A 21,505-nucleotide genomic window follows, 5' to 3' on the forward strand; every position below is an offset into this window, starting at 1 on the left:
CCCTAAAAACGTTATCTCCATCTGAATGGTATAGACACATTCGCAATTTCTCTGGACAACGCAACCGAAAAGATATTGTGATGGACAATACTGAAATCACGAATTCTAAAACTATCGCAAATTGTGTCTCTTCTCACCTGACTAACGTTAATGCTTCACTTGAGGCATTGGATAGAACTTTGTTGCCTGCTTTTCTTCCGTGCACTCCTCCTCGTTGGATTGAACCATGGGAGGTCCTTGCGCAACTTAATAAGGTTAAACTTCGCACTTCGAGTGGACCAGATCAGATTTCTGCTAAATTCATCAAATTATTTTCGTACGAACTTTCAAGACCTCTTTGTCATGTTATTAACTGCTCATATCAAACATCTGTCGTCCCACATCAGTGGAAACGAGCTCATGTAGTTCCTGTCTCTTATACACATCTAGGTGTGTATAAGAGACAGCAGTTATACCTATCAAAAATGATGGTGGATATTCAACGCATTATCAAGACAGACGTGTTTAAGCGGGAACAGTGATTAAATAGAGACGTAGTATTCGTCATTACTATTTACTCCAATAATGTTATAATATATTAATTAAACTGGTAGTTATTTGCTATACACGAAAATAATCTTTAAGATTTGGATAGCCAATATTTCATTATAAATTAATTATTGCTAAGTAATGTTATGATTAGAATTAAAAGCATTGGTTGCGAATTTGATATTTAATGTTTTCTATGTTTGTATTGTTTGTATTGTGTTGTTTATTGTTTAAAAAGAAGACCTATTATTTTAGAAATAAAGATTTACTTATTTGTTAAATTTAAAAGTTTGTAATTCTTTTTGTTGTGTACATTGTTGGACAGACATTAGACCTTCGATCCAAATTGATCGTCTATGACATTCATATTATATATGAATTTTCGTAGGTGACAATTAGTTCTTACCATTTAGTTTTCAGGTTGATTTGATTCAAGTACAAAATAATATGGAATTTCACCATCACATCTATTGTTATTTTGTCTTCTTAATTTCTCACCTGCATTGACATCTGTGCTGTCATGTTCATTCATTTTTTCATCTTCATTACTTACATTGATCTCCCTATTGTAAGCTTTTGCATTATTCTTCTTAGTTACACTGTTGGTAGTGACATAGTGGTTTTCAGGATGCTCTGAGGCATCCTCAATTGTACAGTACATGTCCTCATCTGTCCTGATCTGCGGGAGGTCTGAAGTGCTACAGACATTCATCTCAATACCTCTTTGATTATGCTCTTCTAATTGTGGATTGTAATGTTTATTCTTTTGGCGATAAATCAAAATAAGTAGTGCAAATAAAAGTATAGTTGTGGTTGTTGCCAGTATCATTATCACTACCTTGTGATTGCAATTTTCTGGTATTATGTTTACTTGGTTGTCCTGTTGAGGTGTAGAAGGCTGTGGAGTTGTACTTGTATCGGTTAGCATGGCATCTTTGACAGTGAATCCTATAAAATCTGATATTTCCTGAGCATCAGTACTCACCAGACACTTGATTGTGTAAACACCAACTGGTAATTTGTTGAAGCATCTTTCATTATCATAGATAACATTTTTATTGGTCAATGTTTCTCCATTTATAGTCCAATTGTAAATCTTCTCACCGGATCCACCACTGGCATGGCATATAAAGCAATGTTTATCACCAAGAATTTCAGGAGTTTCCCACAAAGTCTTGACTTTCACCACTAATTGAGAGTGAATCTTCAAAATGAATGTATAGCACACATTAAAAATCGATCCACCTTCTTGATATTTTTTTATTGAAAAACAGTAGAAGAATATTCCATCTCCAGAATGAACAGCTTTAAATTTATGAGTAAGCTTTACAGGGCCTCCCATCAAATCATGTGATTGTGAAGTATAATATCCACCCTGAATCCATCCAATTGTAAATTCATGTTCAGGATAATTTTGCCAGAGTTTTTGAATTGTGCATGAGATTGTTACTTCATCTCCCTTAATGATGTCTGTCAAACCTTCACATTCAGCTGGATTCAAGTAACGTGCAGGTTGATTCACTTGAACAACAGAAGAAAACAGAATATGTTCATTTTCATCAGTATGACATGTGTATATTCCTACATCTTCTTCATTGAAAGATATAAGCAGTTGACAATTGTATTTAATCAAGTTGTCTCCGGCGTCATGAGCTTTATATATGTGGTAAGACTGTGGATATATCTGGCCACTATAAGCATTAGAAATCTTTTTTGTACTCCACACCTCCTGGTTCTCTGTGCTCAATTTTTTTATTGTCACATAATTCAAGTTTGATTTGTCGTACATACAGTGAACCCATTCTACACTAAAGTCGGCAGTAACACGGTTGATAACCAGCAAGCTAAGCACCACTAAAAGGATGAGATTAAGAAATGATGTATACATTCTTGACTTTGTTTAGCAAATGTTCTAAGCCTTAATCCTACTTCTATATGTAATTGTAGTAGAGACTGAAGCATGCTCTGTTGTTGAGGGATGTTTGAAACCAACTGACAAATCTTGCTCATTTTTATCTTTGTTCTTCTCTCCTTATTTTCAATATATTTAATATTCTTATGCAAATTTGTAGTTTCGTCCAGATACTAGATGTACGAAATGTTTTTTTAACTTGTTTTTCTTTTGTTTTATAATAATAAGTCTATTAGATATGTAATGTTATACTTGCGTTACAAACTCTGTATACAAATTTCACTTTCAGTTCATTGTTTTCTGAATGAGCTATCATCAGTTATTATCTGCCAAAGAAATAAAGAAACACAACCTTGTCTAATGCACAGTAGCATGTGGATAGATTTTTGCTTCATACCTGCGCTACCTGCTATGTCACCTCATCATCATCATTACACTTTTGTTCATACAGTAGATATTGCATTTCTGTAAAATGTTCTCCAATATGCGAAATCTGTTGATTCATCTAACCATCATTTGTTACACTCACTGGAGGATCCAATTAAAGCTGATGCTAGCAAACTAACGAAAGTCAAATCTTTATTTTATCGCTTTTCATGTTTGTAGGCAATAAAAAATGACAATGAAACAAATTAGTTTTATACAGTAGTTTTATATTATACATTTAAAGCCGGAGGGTTAGGCCTAATAAGAAACAAATTGCTTAAATTATCGCTATAGCCCATACAATTTATACATTTTATTTCATACATGATACAAAAAAAAAAAAAAAACAGTGAAAACTCTATTAACATTTTTTATATCGTCCTTCAAACTTTTTTTTTAATTCACTTGTGATAAAGTCTGACTATCTATCATTCCTCACTCTTAAACTAGGAGATTATGATTCAAAGGATCATGGGAGTTTTAAAGGTTTTTTGTTCAGCTCCTACCATTTAGTTTTCAGGTGGATTTGATTCAAGTACAAAATAGTATGGAATTTCACCATCAGCCCTATTGTCATTTTGTCTTCTTAATTTCTTGTTTTCATTGACGTCTGTGGTGCCCTGTTTATTCCTTTCTTCACCTCCAATAACTTCATTGGTCTCCTTATTGTAGACTTCTGCCTTACTCTCAGTTACAGTGTCGGTGATGACATAGTGGTTTTCAAGATGCTCTGCGTTATCCTCAATTGTATAGTACATCTCCTCATCTGTGCTGATCTGTGGGATGTCTGAAGTGGTGGGGACACTCATCTCAATATCTCTTTGATTATGCTTTTCTGATTGTGAATGTTCGTAGTGTTTTTTCTTCCGGCAATAAATCAAAATGAGTACAACAACCAAAAGTATAGCTGTCGTTGCTGCCAGTATCATTATCACTACCTTTTCGTTTTTGTCATTGACATGATTCTTTGGGCCATCATTTAATGTTTGTACTTGGTTGTAATTTTGAGGTGTAGAAGGCTGTGGAGTTGTACTTGTATTTGTTAGCATGACATCTTTGACAGTGAATTCTATGTAGTCTGAGATTTCCTGAGCTTCAGTACTAACAAGACACTTGACAGTGTAATGACCAGCTGCCAATTTATTGAAGCATCTTTTATTGTCATGGTTAATATTGTTATTGGTCAATTTCTGTCCATTTAAATTCCAGTTGTAAACCTTCTCATTGGATCCACCGCCAGCATGACATACGAAGCAAATGCTATCACCAAGAATTGCAGGAGTTTTTATCAAAGTCTCAACTTTCACCACTAATTGAGGGTGAACCTTCAAAATGAATGTATAGCACACTGAGGTATCATAGTAATAGAAGTAAACATGATATTTTGAGGAATAACAGTAGAAGAATATTCCATTTCCAGAATGAACAGCTTTAAATGTGTGTATAAGATGTATAGGTCCCTCCATCAAATCATGTGACTGTGAAGTATTATATCCTCCCTGAATCCATCCAATTGTAAATTCTTGTTGAATAAAATTTTTCCAGCGTGGTTGCACTGTGCATGAGATCGAGACTTCTTCTCCCTCAGTGATACCTGTCAAACCTTCACATTTTGGTGTATTCCTGTAATATGAATGTTGATTCAGTTTGACACCATGGGAAGAAAACAGAATATGTTCATAGTCACCATTTTGACATGTGTAAATTCCTACATCTTGTTCATACAACGATATAAACAGTTGACAATTAAATTTAATCAAGCTCTCTTCAACGTCATGAGCTTTATAGATGTGGTACCACTCTGCATATTTCTGATCGATGAGATTATAGTAGTAATAAGAAGAGTGTTTCTTTCTCATCCATACCACTTGGTTCTCTGCACTTAATTTTTTGATTGTCACAGGATTCACATTTGGTCTGTACCGTGTATTGTGAACCCATTCCACACCAACTTCAGCAGCAACATGGTTGATAATCAGCAAGTTAAGCACCAAATGATTAATGAGATTAAGGACTGATGTAGACATCTTGTGTAATTTCTAGACTTATTAGAATCTTGGGCCTAATATAATAATCCAACCTCTAGATGCCTCTTATGTAATAGACCTTTCTGCTCAGTCCCGCCCCTTGGATATTGTTGCTATGGTCCCATAAAACGATGGTTTAACATACGCAAATACGTGTGGTTGTGAGACAACACGTGTGCTTGTTGGACACATGTGTCTTCCTTGCTTTGTTCTGATTGGTCAGTTGTTAAGTTTGATTGACACTCAAGAAAGGTCCATTGTAGTTGTTTAATAAAACATGTTTTGTTGATGAATGATAGAAACAAACTGGCAAATCATTGTCAATGTCAACTTTTTCTCATGTATTTCAGACTTTCATTTGTCATAACCTATTGAAAATTATAGTTTCTGTTCTCAAAGATTCAAGAGGAGACCATGGTATAATTATATTATAAACATCCCCTCCCATTTTGGTTTTGGTCTTATTTTGTATGTTTTTATTATAATAATACATAATTTGAATTACCCTCCTAGAGGATTAAAGCTATTCAGTGTGCTTTTGTACTTTATATTGTCGTTAATGGTGGTAGTGGTTGAGGATAGAATGTTTTTAGTCAGGGTGTTGGTGAAATTATTTGTTACCACAATAAAGTGCGTATGCATTTTTTTTTTAAAGTGAAGATTCTCTTGAGATTTTACAGTCAACTTCAAATCGAACAATATTATTAGTTAAAATATAAGTTTTAACTTAAAGAATAGAGTATTCAAACATAATGAAATGATCATCCATACATTCATGTAAGTGCAACAAACAAATATATGGCTGTTGTTGCTGTTGCCAGAAAGAGTTTAACATGTGATTGCTTGCTTTCACTTTTTCGTTGATTGATTTTTCAATTGTTCTGTTGAGATGGAGCGCGGTAAAATTGAACATTTTTAACATAGAATAAAAATTTATATAAAACATAACAGAGAATAAAAATTTGTATAAAACATAACAAATGACGAATTTTGGATTTATGCACAGTCGACTTGAGCAGGATTGACTGGGTAAATAATAATTGAAAAGTAAAGCTTGTACTTCCCTACCCCCTCGCAAAAAGGCTTAAATGAACTGAAGAAGAAAAGAAGCAACTCATCATTTCTAACACAATGTAGCTTTAATAAGTTTATTAACTGGTACGTTGTCTTAATGTGAGCTTCCTGCCTAATATTAATGACCTTGTCACTCCTTTGAGAGATTGGCGACAAGACAACCATGAGAGTAGATTCTATGTTTTGGGTTGACAACTGAATTTTTATCTTTTCATTGTCTACGTCTGGGTGTTCTCTTGAGTTGAGTCCTTTGTAGAAGTATTTCTTACTATTTTAAAACCTTCAGAAATGTTTTGGCAACCCAAAGTTGGGTCGCGACTGTTGGAAAAATTCACGTTAGGGTAGGGGTTTTTTGAAAAAACTATAATTAATGCCTTTTTTCAATAGTTTAAATTTTGCTTGAGCTGGTTGTGTTTACATTTTAATGTTGATATGTATAGAAATATACTTTTTCTGTGGTAGTTATGTCTTCTGACCACTTGAATGTTTATATCGTTGTATTGTAAAAGCTAAATTATATAATGAAAAGAATATGTAATTAAATTAATTAGTAATTAATTTTGTTCATTTAATACTTCAGTAATAAATAAGATTCTATCAATTAGCCTCATGTGGTATGGAACCCAGACTAAACATTCCTAACAAGCCCCCTGCTTCATCCTCACCCCTCTCACCAAAGTTTGTATCCCTATTGTATTTACAGTTTGTTAGGTTTACATTGTATAATATTTTAATTTTTATATTAAATTCTGTATAAGAAATAGAAAAGTTGGTGTATTCTTCCTATGGAAAAAATGTCCTGTACGTCGGCATCCTCTACATCAAGTTTATATTCTGTTATATACTGTATGTCACAATTTTGAGTAGCTTAGTAGACCTGCCCATACAATGTATTACAATGTATTTTAAGATTTGTGATCAGTTTCTTTTCTTAGTGTTAGAAAAGTTACTGTATAACTATCTGCTTTTGCCTTATAGTTTATATCTTATAGATGATACCAAATACAATACTATATATTTTGTGTTTATGGTTGGTGAAAATATACTTTTTGTAGACAAATCTAATAACATGTTTGGTATGTTTCTAATCCTGTTTATTTAAGTGTTTTTTTTTTCACATTCCAGCTGCTATGGGTGTTAATGTTTGCTACGATTCTTGGGTTACTACTTCAACGTTTATCAGCACGTTTAGGTGTTGTAACAGGAATGCATCTCGCAGAAATCTGCTACCGTGAATATCCTCTGGTACCGCGTATTATTCTTTGGCTTATGGTTGAAATTGCAATCATCGGTTCTGACATGCAGGAGGTTATAGGCACGGCGATTGCCTTCTATCTGTTATCGAACGGGAAGTAAGTATGATTAATTCTGGGGAAGATTGATTTGTTTGGCTTTATCAATCATAATTAAAATGTATTACCTTTTTTATTGTATTCATATAATCACAACAAGAACTTTGCTTTTCTTTACTTTTCAATGATATACAGTATACTATAAATTATATTATGACTATATATATTTTTTTTCTATCCAAGGATTCCCTTGTATGCAGGTGTCTTGATTACCATTACTGACACTTTTGTGTTTCTTTTTTTGGATAAATATGGTGAGTAGGACTACTAATGCATAGTATTATGCAAATACATTTCATTTTCATTTCGTTTAATTTTATTCGAAATTCATAAACAGTATAAAAAATTCAAGGATAAAAACACAATAAAGTAACTCAATAGTAACTCAAGGGTCAGTATTAGGCCCTTTGCTGTTTCTAATTTATATTAACGACATTCTTTAGGATGTAATGTACTTAAAACAGTGTCTTTCGCTGATGATACGACTGTTTGCCTATCACGGAGACAATCTTGATAAGTTGTTAACTGATATAAACCATGAACTAGTAAAGGTATCTGATTGGCTCAGCATTAACAAACTATTGTTAAATATTGTCAAAACTAACTATGTAATTTTCCGTCCAACTCAGAAAAAATGCCCTGAAATTGACAATCCTTAAAATCAATGGTAAAGCAATAGCTCAACAGAAAGAAGTTCAATTCTTGGGTATAATTTTAAATGAACATATTAACTGGAAAATTCATATTGACTTCGTTGCAAGAAAAATTTCAAAATCGATAGGAGTAATTGGCAGAGTCAAACAGTTTTTCCCTATGAATATTTTACTCGCTCTTTACAATACCTTAATTTTGCCTTACCTCCAGTATGGTAATATTATATGGGGAAATGACTATCCCTCAAACCTTGTTAAACTATATAACCTCCAAAAACGAATTTTTCGTATTATTACATCATCACCATATAGGTGCAATGCTGAACCACTATTTCATCAACATAATCTTTTGAATATTTATGACATTAATAAGGCACAAGTAGGATGTTTTATGTATAAACACACCCATGATATGTTACCAAATGTATTTAAGGATCTATTTCAGTACAAAGGTAATGTTCATAACTATCGGACAAGACAGTGTAACAGGCTTCGTATTCCGTTTGTTAGGCTGACTAAAAGCCAATTCTCAATTTGTGTCCATGGTCCGCATGTATGGAACAATATTGATAGTAAACTAAAACATCAAATACTCTTAAGACTTTTTAGTAAACTCTGAAAAAAAGGATATCAATAGGTACTTTTTTATGATCTTTTTTTCTTTTTTGTGTGTTTTAATTTTTAGTCTTTGTATCTGTTAAAAGGGACCGTGAAGACAAGCCTAGGCTTCTAAACTGGTCCCTCGCCATAGTATTGTATGTTTTCTTTTTTCTGTTGCTCATGGTGAAATAAATGTCACATTGATTGATTGATTGATTGATTGACTTATTTCCATTGTGGTCCTTAAAAATTAATTAATTCCAGATATGATTTCATAACAACAACCAAAATATTCACTCAACACAACGATCATTACCATTATTATTTCCTCTGGTTAACCAATTTTTTTACATTATCTTTTAATTTTCTTTTTAATTCGTAGATTGATGATGATTGTTGTATTGTACTTGGTAATGAATTCCAAATAATTGTTGTTGAGGATAGAAATGTAGTTTGAGCATGGGTACCAATAACATATATATGTTATATGTCTATATATAGCAAATTTAGAGAATCTAGTGTTGTAATTATGTATTGAATTGGCTCTTTGTATTCCTTCCCTGAGATATTTTTGGCTTCAATTGTTTAGAATGCGATATATATGAGTCAATTTTAACTGATTCACTCTAAGGTCAATTGAAAGCCAGATTTTCTTAAGCAAGCATACCAAAAACCGTATCCGTAATCATAATTGCAAAGAATAAGACTGGAGGCTAACAATTTTAGAGTGTAAAAGTTAAGGTATTGTCTAATTCGATATAAGAATTTAACCCTAAAATACCTTTTTTAAAACTGAGTAAGAAATTTCTAGAGATTAGAGATGTATTGTCCCAATCAATGTCAAACTACCAAAAAAAAAAAAAAATTTTAAATTGCTGAAATTAATTTACTCATTTTGAAGTAACATTATACATTATCAACTTGAACATAGAAGTTAGCGTATTTAAAAAGAAAAGGTTACCCGTAATTTTTCAGTACAAAATGATAGAAACACTTCCAGTCACTGGATGTGTTCATATTATTTCTATCATCCAGTATAAAAATGTGGGTGAACACTCAAGTTAATAATTTGTATGTCACTGCAAAATGAGCAAGTTAATTTTGATTTTCTAAAAGGATTTTTTTGTCATTTTTAGAGGACAATAATTATACCATTAATAATATTTTTCAATCTTTTATGATTTGACCTTCGGTGGCGATTCTAGGATTTATTCAGGGGGTGGCCACGACAGTGGTCACCAAAGTGCAAAGCACTGAGCGAGGGTGGTTTGGGTTTTGAAAAATTAAGTGTTTAGACGCTCTTATAGAACATCTAGCTTTTCAATGCACGTATTGTATTACATGGACTTACGCCCACAACCTATGAATAAAACAAACAATCATGCAATTCTCTAACTCTACTATGACTCCGAAATTTATTGTTTGGATTAAAGGATATTTTTACCTTTAATGTATCAGTTAGCAACCTTCTAATTACATGTACATTATTATGAAAACTAAAAATTGAATGTATGCTGATGATATAAAATAAGACTTTAAAACCAAATTTTAAAAATGTAATTATTAACTTCAGCAGTCAATCTGAATGCATATAATTAATGATGTCAAGTGCAGATCATGGGGTCATGAGAAGAGAGCATAATTTTAGAGGGTGGGGGTGGTTTTGGAAAGTTTTAGTTTTCTAGATCTTTAGAAATGCACTGACTTTCTATTAATGAATGCCAATACACTCCAAATTCATTGATTTTCCCTGCTGATGAAATTGTATTGACGTGCGACCATATAGTCCGAGTTGTGGATATAATGGGAGCAAATTGAGCTCATAGCTGGGCCATCACCAAAGGCCCCCTGTTGGGGGAGCTGGGGGAGGGGCTCAGTCTAGTGGTTCTAAGGGCGCTGTTTAATAGGTGGGATCAGTCATGAGTGAACACCTACCTCAGCCCCACCATAGTTGGGGCTGAGGTGTGAAAATTTGAAGAAATAGTTACTCTACCTCTAGATGGGCAGAAATGGCACTCTTATATTAAAAGTTCTTAATTATCACCACTTTAGTCCAAATTAAGTTCCAACACAGTTCAACACAAATTGTGTATAAAAGTTGTAATATAGTCATTTTAATTTCATTGAATTGTTGCAGAATACTCTTTCTTCAAAATCTAGGTCATTACAGTATTTTTAAAGTTTTAAGGCATCTTCTTGACTTACTAAATACAAAGCAGTCAAAACATGGAGGTACCAACCCCCTTAAAATATATGAGAGAAGCACATGTCTGCCCACCACCCCCCCTCCCCAAATGATCGGTGCCCATGACTAGTTCTGATGTACTGAAAGACTTTAAAATACCTCAGATTGTAAGACTGATATGCGGACGTACACAAGGAGCAGCTGGTAAATTTGTGATTTATATACAGTACCTTTTCAATTAATATTTGGACAATACAAAAATGCATGTCTATATTTGATGGCATTTCTGCAAGAAAGGGGGAGTTGAAATTCGCCAGACCACCAGACATACTTTATGTTAAAAATAAAAATATCTCATCCTGACCTTCGCCACGGCGAATAGCGTAAAGGTCTGGATCCGCCCCTAGTATAATAACAATGTTAGTATAGTAATGATTTCTGACAAAATGGAATAGTATGATGAATAATTTCCACTTAGTTTTCTTTGAAGGAAGTCCCGTACTGCATGTCTAATGTGGGTGCCATGCTTTTCATTCATTCAGAATCATTCTGTCTGACTTTTTACCTAGGGGTTTTTTGGAAATTGGAGAGAGGTGGCTAGCCACCCTATTGACCCCCCCCCCCTAAATCCACAACTAACCTTAGCTATGAGAGTTGTTCATTATATTTAGAATATTATTTGCAAAAACATAACCAGGAAGAAAAATATGATACCCACTAAGATGAACTCTTGAAGTTATTATGTACAGTATCTGTTCTCCTGCTGTAAAAACCTTTCAATTGTACTTTATAGGTGACTAGTGGATGTTGTTGTTTGGCAGTCGCACTGTGTTATAAAAAATATGCCACTGACCATAGCTATGAGAGTTGTTTATTATTTTTAGATTATTATTTGCAAAAACATAACCAGGAAGAAAAATATGATACCCACTAAGATGAACTCTTGAAGTTATTATGTACAGTATCTGTTCTCCTGCTGTAAAAAACCTTTTAATTATACTTTCCTAAGTCTAGGAGACTGAAGGATGTTATTGTTTTGGCAAACACACTTTGTTATAAAAAATGTTTCTCTTCAAATTTAGTCAAACAACCTATAAAAATGTATTTATCATTATTTTAACTTGCATAAACTTAAAGAACATAAGTTATTTATTAAGTTCATAATTATTTTTATAATCACAACACATATCATTCTTGTTATGTAGGTCTGCGTAAACTTGAGGCATTTTTTGCAATGCTTATATTTACCATGGCAGTCACATTCACTTATGAGGTAACTAAATTTCTGATTGATTTATAACATTTTATGTATGTTCAATTAATTCATCCCATGTTTGTTGGTCAGGTATATAGCAAAGAAACAGGAGAGTGCTTTAGATTCATTTAAAGTTGATTTAATAACACATTTATAATCAGATTCTAAGAGTAAATTGCACCTTTGATCATTTTTGAAATTGGTGCATGATGAATTTTCAATTATTATTATTATTACATTCTTTATTCGTGACATATTGATTTGTTTTAGTGACTCATATTGTCATTGTCATAATATTGTTACACAGTTATTATATACTAAATATTACTAAATATTATGTTGTTTTGTAGTATGGTAGGCCTCGTCCAATATTTTGTAGATTCGTGTTAGTGTAAATTTATTTTTTACAATATTTTAATAGGAACATATAAAATAGGAACACAAAAAATGCCAATATTGGTAAGAAACCTAAAAGAATGGTGGTACAATCTATTTCTTCAAGATCTGTGAACGTGTCTGGGCGGTAAATTGCCACAAACTTTTGGTCCTTACTCAAATTAGTATATGATACATATAAATATAGAGTATATATAATTATTTTCTCTTATATCCCATTGCAGTATGTAGTAGTTAAACCAGATCAAGTTGAGTTATTAAAAGGCCTATTTATCCCAGGATGCAGTGCATGTAAAGGAAACAAGGCCGCTATCTTACAAGCAGTAGGAATAATCGGTGCAATCATTATGCCTCATAACCTGTATCTACACTCTGCCCTTGTTAAAGTAAGTGTTAAGTTTCAGTAAATTGAATTTTTCTTTTTATTTGGTATCCTTTTCAGTAGATATCTACTGTTCTCAAACAGGGCCCAGGTATGCTTAAATTACGAAGTTCGAAGTGAGGCTTAGGGAGTGGACTTGTTTTAGACATGAGAAAAAATCCTGCTATCACAAAAATTAAATTCTGGAACCTCAACTTGCTAACCGATAGCACTTGCTAACCGATAGCGCTTGCTAACCGTTAGCGCTAACCAATCGGGCGTTCTCACGCAGGTGCTAACGGTTAGCGCTAACGGTTAGCTCCCCATCCGGATACTAGGGCTCTCGTAAGAACCAGGCTTAAGTGGTACTTAAAACTACTCATTACTGAACTTGTCAGCTCAAAAACAAAATTGAGATTGAAATCAAAACTGAGAATTTAACTTTGAACAATCATCTCAGGATTTTATTTTGTCACGCAAGGAACAATCTTACATTGTTATGCCTTGTGTCTCAGAATTTAAACCCAGAATCCTAAGATAGCAACAAGGCCTCTTAAACATGATTAATAATATGATTGTGGCAAAGAGAGGGTCATACTCTTGAAGCAATCAACCATACATCAAAATATATTAATTTATACAAGGATGTACAGGGTAATTTTACTATGATGTCAATGTCAGAATTCATAATTTTTACTTAATTACAATTTACAGGGTGTTTTCCTTGGATGTGAATTTGGTGCTGCTGCCCTCTACATTTGGGCAATTGGAATCTTAGCCTCCGGTCAGAGTTCTACAATGACTGGAACTTATGCAGGACAATTTGCTATGGAAGTAAGTACTACTACTACTACTACTACTATGTCAACTTTATTTTCAACAATATAGATTAATAGATAAAAATCAATATATTGACAAAAGGTGGTGTATCGTCACAAAAAAATTATCAAAGCTCAACACTAACTTGATTAATTTATTTCGCGAAAAAAGTAAGTAACAAAAGCATTTATAAAAGAAGTGAGATGACATCTTAAAAGTATAGTATATTTTTCTTAGCATACACAAGTTTGATAAATAGTCAATTTAATTTTTGATATTAAAATATTATTATATCATATTTTCTTTAGGGTTTTTTGAATTTGAAGTGGTCTCGTTGGCGGCGTATATTGATGACTCGATCTATTGCAATTTGCCCAACATTAGTTATTGCTGTTTTTAGTGGTATTGATAATCTTACTGGCATGAATGATGTTCTTAATGTCGTTATGAGTTTACAGGTATTGTATTTGTTTTCTTGATTAATTCAAATATTCCTGTTACAATAACAAAATGTGTTAACTTTTTCTTAAATACTTATAGGCTAACTGAGAATAGAGAATCAATGAATTTGTAATTTGTGCTTTGTTTATGTTTATTTTTTAAGTGTACTAAATCAAAATTTTAAATATTATATGTAAAATAAATTTTATTTTGATAGCTTCCATTTGCTTTGATTCCTGTGTTAACGTTTACTAGTATGGGAAGCTTAATGCAGGACTTCCAAAATGGCATGTAAGTCAATAAAAAGGAACATTTATAAAATTGTGACAGGCACATTAATGTACAAATTCTCATTAACGGTGAGAGTTTTGATGTAGGATGATCAGATAAAAAAAAATCATATATTCCATTCTAGTCCAATGCATTAACATCATCATAACATCATCATGGTTTGAGTATTAGAACATTTTGGTGAAACCATCGAGAATGCTCATTAAGTGACAAATGCTCAATTATCATTTAACATGATAATATTTGTGGCAAAGACAAGCCAAACCAGTCACTCGTCGCAAAAATCGATTTTGAGTTATTAATACATACAGTGTTAGAGAGTAAAATAATAGCTATAAAATGGTAAAAAAAATCATTAACATTGAAATGGGGAAAATAACAGCATAGAATGATGTGTAGATATATAAAGGTTAGTTTAGTGCAATAAAATAGATTTTTTAAAATTTGATATTCCAGCATGTTTTGTCCATTTTTTCTGAAACACGATATGCAACGAGTGACTGGTTTGGCTTGTCTTTGCCACATTTGTCATAAGAGTGTAAAATCTAAAATGTGATCAAATCTAATGGCCAACAAATAGCTACATATAAATGGTACCAGCTTCATGCAATCACAAGATGTATTGCTCAGGGTGTTTACATATTTAACTGACATTGAGGATGATTGTACATGTGAAAATGTTTGTTTGTAGTATTGGCATGCTGTTAATACATCATTACACATAGTTACTTCAATTAAATATAATTGTTCAATTTTCCTCTATTATGTTCCATTTCATGTTAGTTCATGTAGGGGATCCCTTTGGTAATAATTGTCTTTTTCACAATTTTATGGTTAATATCCCCAATTTGCTTTTTTGTGGTTTGATAAGTTCATGTTTATTTCTTTCTGTTACGCTTTTAAAAAGCAAATTGAATATATGAAATGAAATAATTACTTAATTTTGTTTTATTTACAGATTAAACAAGATTGTGTGTGGTACTTTGGCAGTGGCTGTCATAGCAATAAACATGTTCTTTGTTTTTACCTATTTGCCTGAGTTACCGAAAAACTGGGCCTTATATATTTTCTTGGGAATAATTTTAGTTTTATATCTTGTTTACATTGCTTACCTAGTGAGTATTGTTTTATTTGAAGTACCCCATGACAATGTGTTTGCCTGCTCATTGTATTGCATACTGAATCAATCACACATTATGTGCAATTATCACTGCTACCTGGGAATAATTTTTTGTAGTATTATTGTCATATTTTTTCAACACCTACCATCATCAGTCATTTATATTGTGCTGCGTTGAGAACTAGACTAGGCTTGTTTGCTACCAGAGGCCCATTTCAAGAACAATAGGACTTAGGTTGTAATTTTTGATGGTCATAAGCATGAACAAAAGAAAGTTTTTACTTAATAGGATATGCATATTTATACTTGATAATGTCATGTAGGTATGAAATCCAACATGATAATATTAATCGTGTACATGATTTATCATTAATTTTTTTCTAAATTTGTTTTTTTCCAGGCATCAATTTGTCTTGTGGCCCTTGGTGTACCGTATGCTGATCGAATACCTGTGAGTATTCAAAACATATTATTGATTCAAATGTATTTATTGTAGCTTTTTAAACAAGTTGTTACAATTATTAAAATTTTGTCTAAACATGTGAATTTGATTTTAGTGTTTGATCATTATTCAAGTTGGTGCATTAAACATATTTTGTTATTATTGTTGTATTGGTGTTGCAGTTGTTATTATTGTTTTTTTTTTTTTCGCTGTTTCTGATATTTGTTATTGTTTTTCTCCACAATTGTGGAAAAGGTATTGTTTTTGTTCATATTTGTTTTTTTCTCTCTTCTGTTTCCCTCCACTTTAATCACTTTTCATGCCTTGATATTCATAGGTCCATGGTCAAAGCAAAGGCTGTATATTAAAGGTGTGCCTAGTAAAAGACTGTCATTTTACATATTTCTAATATCAATAAACTGGTAATAAATCTTAAAATTGGTGTTTTCTGAAGCATTTCAAGCTAGTTGTCTTATAGCTGGTTTCAACACAAAATGTATACAAACTTTTTTGCCTTCAACCTATAAGGTTACACAAGCTAGATAAATTGGAAATCCCCTGGCTTTCACAGGATCGGATTCTGTAACTCTCCGCATCCTTCACCAATACCATTGCAGTCCGTATTTGAGTTTCAGCATCTTTGAGTTGTTTTTCATGGTTTTTTTTTCTTCTACTGTATTTCATATTTTTTTTAATGATTTTTAAAACATTGTCTGCTGTTTGTCACTGAGGGAAATCTCTATATTCTGTGTAGTCAGTTTAATTATTATTATAAGTCAATCGTGACGTCATCACTGTAACTCCCAATGTTATTTGCCTATTCCCCAGTGTCCACTAATTTTTCTATTAGTGGACGCTTGGCTTGATTTTTTCGTCACCGCGAAGACATCGCGCACCGCGATAAAAACTGAATTGTAATCTGGAATTACTTCCGTAATACAAGCTTAATTAGAACCCAAAGAAAGTTACTTCAAATTCAATATTAAGTATGAACAATTAATGAATTCATTGAATCCATGGACCCTCATAAACACAACAAACTGAACGTTTAATAGGAATATTCTAGACCTATTTTAAAGACTCAAGGAACAAATTTAGATGTATGGCCAGGCAGAAAACCACCCAGGCCTCCTACTACTACTAGGCCGTAGCCTAGCCTTGTGATGAAATCATCGCAAGATTTTACCTGTCTGCATGCACCGACCAAAAAGGACATCAGTCACTGTATTCTCTCTCGAATGCTGAAATGTTTATTTCTTTGACGAAAGTCTACCAAATAGCATTACAAACAAGTTCTTTCTAACACAATTACATTAGTTATTCATCGTATCTGTACTGTACTGCTGATGTGTATTTAATTAAACGCGTACTGCAGGAGCAAAAATCAGCATACGCACAGCTAAATGTAAATACGCACACATATACTGAAAAAACTAAAATTAAAAGACGGCGATTGACTTATAAAGCAATTAGTAGAGCATGCATCGTACACTAAATAGAAAATTATTATACTTAGGTTAGATTTAAGGCATTAAAAAATGTTTTCAAGCATTAAATCTACCCTTCGTATAATAATTTTCCTATAGTGTACTATGCAGAGCTCTACTAATTGCTTATTATTGCAGTTATTATTACCGTCACTGCTTTTGTTACTTTTACTGTAGTTACTCTTACTCTAGTTATTCTTACTGTTATTGTTACTATAATTATTATCTTTTTTATCTTGCTTATATTCAGTGGGTTAAAAAATCGACACCATATGGACTGGAGTCAAGATATGTAGCTGGAAGTGAGGATGTTGACATGACGATAACGAAATGAGGCCAATATCATTATGCCTGGTTAAAAAATAATTAATTTGCACTTTAACATGTCACCAAAGTTTATGTAAAAATTAAATCTACAAAGAAAATATATATAAGATCTATTCCAATATATAATACAGAGATGTAAGTGAGCTCAGTGTGTAAGAGTACTGTACAGTATGTTGGTGTGATCATGTTAGGTTGCTTGATTAACTAAATCACTGGTTGTAAGTTTCCATGAAAGGGCTTATGCTTATTTGTTGCTCAAACAGTGTTTCGAGGCATCATTGTACAGCGTAGCCTGACACGTCAGGTTTGTGTGAGACAATCACAGATGCAATAGGTTGGCTGCTTCGAGTTTGTCTTAAGGCATAGAGCATTGTGGGGGCTTAGCTTGTGACACTTTGAGTGTTTTTTCTGATGAACTTAGAGGCTGGTGGGTCTGAACCTTAGTCTGCCACCGTATATCGTAGGTGTCGTGGGTCTGTCCAAATAAGGAACTCTCAGTTAATTGAGTGTCAGTCTTAGGTAATATGATGTGGGGCTGATGCATAAAGTGTGAAGCATTGTGAGTCAGGTGCATTGTTGGCCTGATGTATTTGAATGTGGCGAAGGATTGTAGATTTGAAAAAGTATCATTATCTCTGTACTTCTAATTCAGAAGTAAAGTGATAGTAATACTTGTACTGTGTACTTTTGATGCAGAATCCTAATGATTACAATTCTGAGACCATGGCATCATGTTTCATAATTAATTCTATACTAGTTACTAACTATTGAACACTGAAAACAGTAATTTACCAGCATATAAAGATATGCCATGCAGAAGTAAAGATTGTGATACTTGTACTGTGTACTTCTGATGCAGAATCCTAATGATTAGAATTCTGAAACCATGGTATCATGTTTATAAGAATTTCTGTACCAGTTATCCACTATTAAACAGTAATTTACGGCATTTAAAGATATGCCCTCTGGTTTGATTTTATACTTTACTTTGCTTACTTAAATTACTTACAATTTGTGACTGGTACCTTTTATCACTATTTAAGTATATGCTACAGATACATTCATGATAAGTTATTTTTTAATTGTGCTAATATTTCCACCTTAAGGCCTTCTATTTACTGTTATTTCTAATGACTAAGAGATGATCAAAAAGGGGAATACTGTCCTGTAAATGTGATTTATTTGTCTAATTTGAGTTTCTATTTTATGTTTTATTACATTCTCACCATATTCTTTTTTTTTATCTCTTGTTATTTTGTATTTATGTTAATTAATTTATTTTAATATTAATAGGTTTGTTGAAGGATCTCTTCTGTGTTGAACTACAGTATTGCATTTTTTATCAGATTTATGTGAAGGCAACTTTAAGAATGTGAAGATAATAACTTTTCTAAAACTCTCAAAATTTTGGAAGAAAACAATGCAAAAAACAAAACCTGTATATGATTTACACCAAATTATCTCTGGTTTTCAAAAATTTACCAACTTTTAGTGGAACTGTAGCTTAGTCGTCAACATGCTTGCCTTCCTGTACTTTAGGGATCAATTCAATTGGAATATTGCTTAGACTAAAAGCAACTTTACACTCAAAAGATCATGAGACATTTTTATATCAGTTTTATATTAGATTTTGAAAAGTTTTTGTGAGTTTAATATTTATTTCTGTTAGTATTTTATGGTTTTTAAAAACGATTTGAGAAATTTATTTTCTTTAAATTAATTGAGGTGAAATTATTACGGTAGTACGTTCTGTAACTAATATTCTAGGGCACATTTATGTGGAATGTGGTGGTAATATATTTATTATTACCAACTCTATGAATTGAAGCACTGACAGGCTATTGTATTTAATTATGTTGTTCTTCATGCCACTGTTGATAGTATTGTAGTTGAAATACATTGTTGCTATGATCACTTACATTCTGTTAAAGGGTGATTACTTTTAAACCTGGCAAAGTGGAAAGTGTTAATAAGAAGAATAATTGTTATAATGGGGTACACCTGTATAATTATGCTAATTTTATATTTGCATCAATTTGACTAAATTATTTCCATGAAACATGTGCAGAGGGCAATTTTATTAATAATAATAACTATTGTTATTTTTATGATTTATGGTTTCATCATATGCAATGATTTATGAAATTATTTATGTTTATTACCTATAGGTGATTATGTATCAGCTGTACTTAAACTTATATTTAGACTCAATTTGCACTCTTCACACTCAATCTAAAAGTTTGTGCTTACGTGATATTGGTTGATTTTTAGTCTTTTCATTAGAGGTCGAACTATATTGTTCCAGGTGCAATGCCGAGTACCAGAACCCGAACTACCAGTTGGACTTGTAAACAGCATTAAGCAAACTTCACTGAAAAGAACCCTGAAAACTCTGCCTGTGTTATTGTACTGTTCAACAAGGAATAAAGATTGAGCCGTTCTTCTAAGCCGTCCTCTTTGATATTTTGCCTAATTCCACAAAAGGAATTAGGCAAGATATCTAAACGTATGCAAACATATGCATTTGTGAGACAAAATGATTTGTTCTGGCCATATTCTGATTGGTCAGTTGTTAACTGTGGCCATGTCTGGCACTGGAAAGATATATTGACAACAGTTTACTGGTGATGAGAAACTGCTATTATGGTTACATTTTGTTTCTGAAACTTCATGTGCCTTATATATTATGCAGTCTTATTCAATAAGTTTACAGAAGGAATAATATTTGAACTATATTTTCATAATTTGATCGAATTTAAATAGGCTACAAACATTCATACTGTGTTTCTTTTAATTTGGGGTTCATTTTGTGAGGTTTCAATAAATATATCAATTTTATATTTTAATTAAGATGCTTTGGTCTTTCTTTTAGTTTTACTGACTTTATTTTATTCTTTAATGCTATTAATACAATTAGTGTTGTTTTATTTGCATATTATAATAATTTCCTTGTAGTATAATTAGAAATAATCAGTGGTGGATCCAGAATAACGAGCACAGTTGTCATTACCCAAATTTTGACTGCGAAAATGCATTAATCTAAAATACTGTATATTTCACGATGGATCCCTCACACATTGTCATTCATGAATCCGCCCCTGAATTTTATTGCAATACTGCTAACAGGTACAAACTAAATACTTGTTTCTAATATTAATATCAGGAACGACACTACAAGTGAAAAGTAAGTCGCGCATTAGACTTGCCACACGTCTCTAATTATAGGTTTTCCAAGTATTAGCTAATTTTGGAGAGCGCCACCAGCGACGGTATATATCGAGAAACTTTTATTAATCCAAGAAAAAGTATACTATGAAACGCCAAGCAAATAGGTAATATGGAACGCCATTGGTGCCAAAATCGATTTAAAAACAAAGATTAGGGACTGGAGCCCAGTCTAGTCGCGCATATACCTTACTTTTCCTTTATAGTACAGTATTAACATTGGAGCTTGGAACTAAGCATATTAAAAAAAGCACAATGTTGTACAGCAGAAATGTGTTTAAAAGCCTATGGGTACACAAATCTGGATGTTTATAAAAAAGGAATATAATTTTGATTAATATGAACAAACACTAATATTCATTATTTTTGTTATTGCTATTAATGTTGTTATCAACCTTGTCATCATTATTATTTTAATCACCCATCAATATTGTATTGTGATTAAAATGATTAGGCGACGACGTAATCCTTTAAGGAATTACAAGATAACATTTTTGGTTGTACAATATTTACTCTGGGGGAAAAAGCAAAACATGGCCGGCGGAAGCGAAGGGGGGGGGGGGGAGCCCCCCCCCCCCCCCTTT

The 21,505-nt window shown here is 32.6% G+C and overlaps 1 protein-coding gene across 1 annotated transcript in view; it reads left to right on the forward strand.

Annotated features, from left to right (window-relative positions):
- Positions 1 to 20,542, forward strand: part of LOC117112166 (natural resistance-associated macrophage protein 2-like) — a 41,187-nt gene extending 20,645 nt beyond the window's left edge. Inside the window, exons 7-16 of the mRNA XM_033255234.1 lie at positions 7,093 to 7,319; positions 7,503 to 7,573; positions 11,963 to 12,030; positions 12,633 to 12,794; positions 13,484 to 13,603; positions 13,897 to 14,046; positions 14,247 to 14,320; positions 15,279 to 15,435; positions 15,841 to 15,891; positions 17,620 to 20,542. Coding sequence (XP_033111125.1) covers positions 7,093 to 7,319; positions 7,503 to 7,573; positions 11,963 to 12,030; positions 12,633 to 12,794; positions 13,484 to 13,603; positions 13,897 to 14,046; positions 14,247 to 14,320; positions 15,279 to 15,435; positions 15,841 to 15,891; positions 17,620 to 17,703 — 1,164 coding nt within the window. The 3' untranslated portion in view covers positions 17,704 to 20,542. The remainder of the gene's footprint in view (positions 1 to 7,092; positions 7,320 to 7,502; positions 7,574 to 11,962; positions 12,031 to 12,632; positions 12,795 to 13,483; positions 13,604 to 13,896; positions 14,047 to 14,246; positions 14,321 to 15,278; positions 15,436 to 15,840; positions 15,892 to 17,619) is intronic.
- Positions 20,543 to 21,505: the final 963 nt, after the last annotated feature.

This window comes from Anneissia japonica, unplaced genomic scaffold (genome assembly GCF_011630105.1).
Source record: "Anneissia japonica isolate Jap-2015-1 unplaced genomic scaffold, ASM1163010v1 scaffold2707_len876726_cov182, whole genome shotgun sequence".
In the NCBI taxonomy this organism is placed as follows: Eukaryota; Metazoa; Echinodermata; class Crinoidea; order Comatulida; family Comatulidae; genus Anneissia; species Anneissia japonica.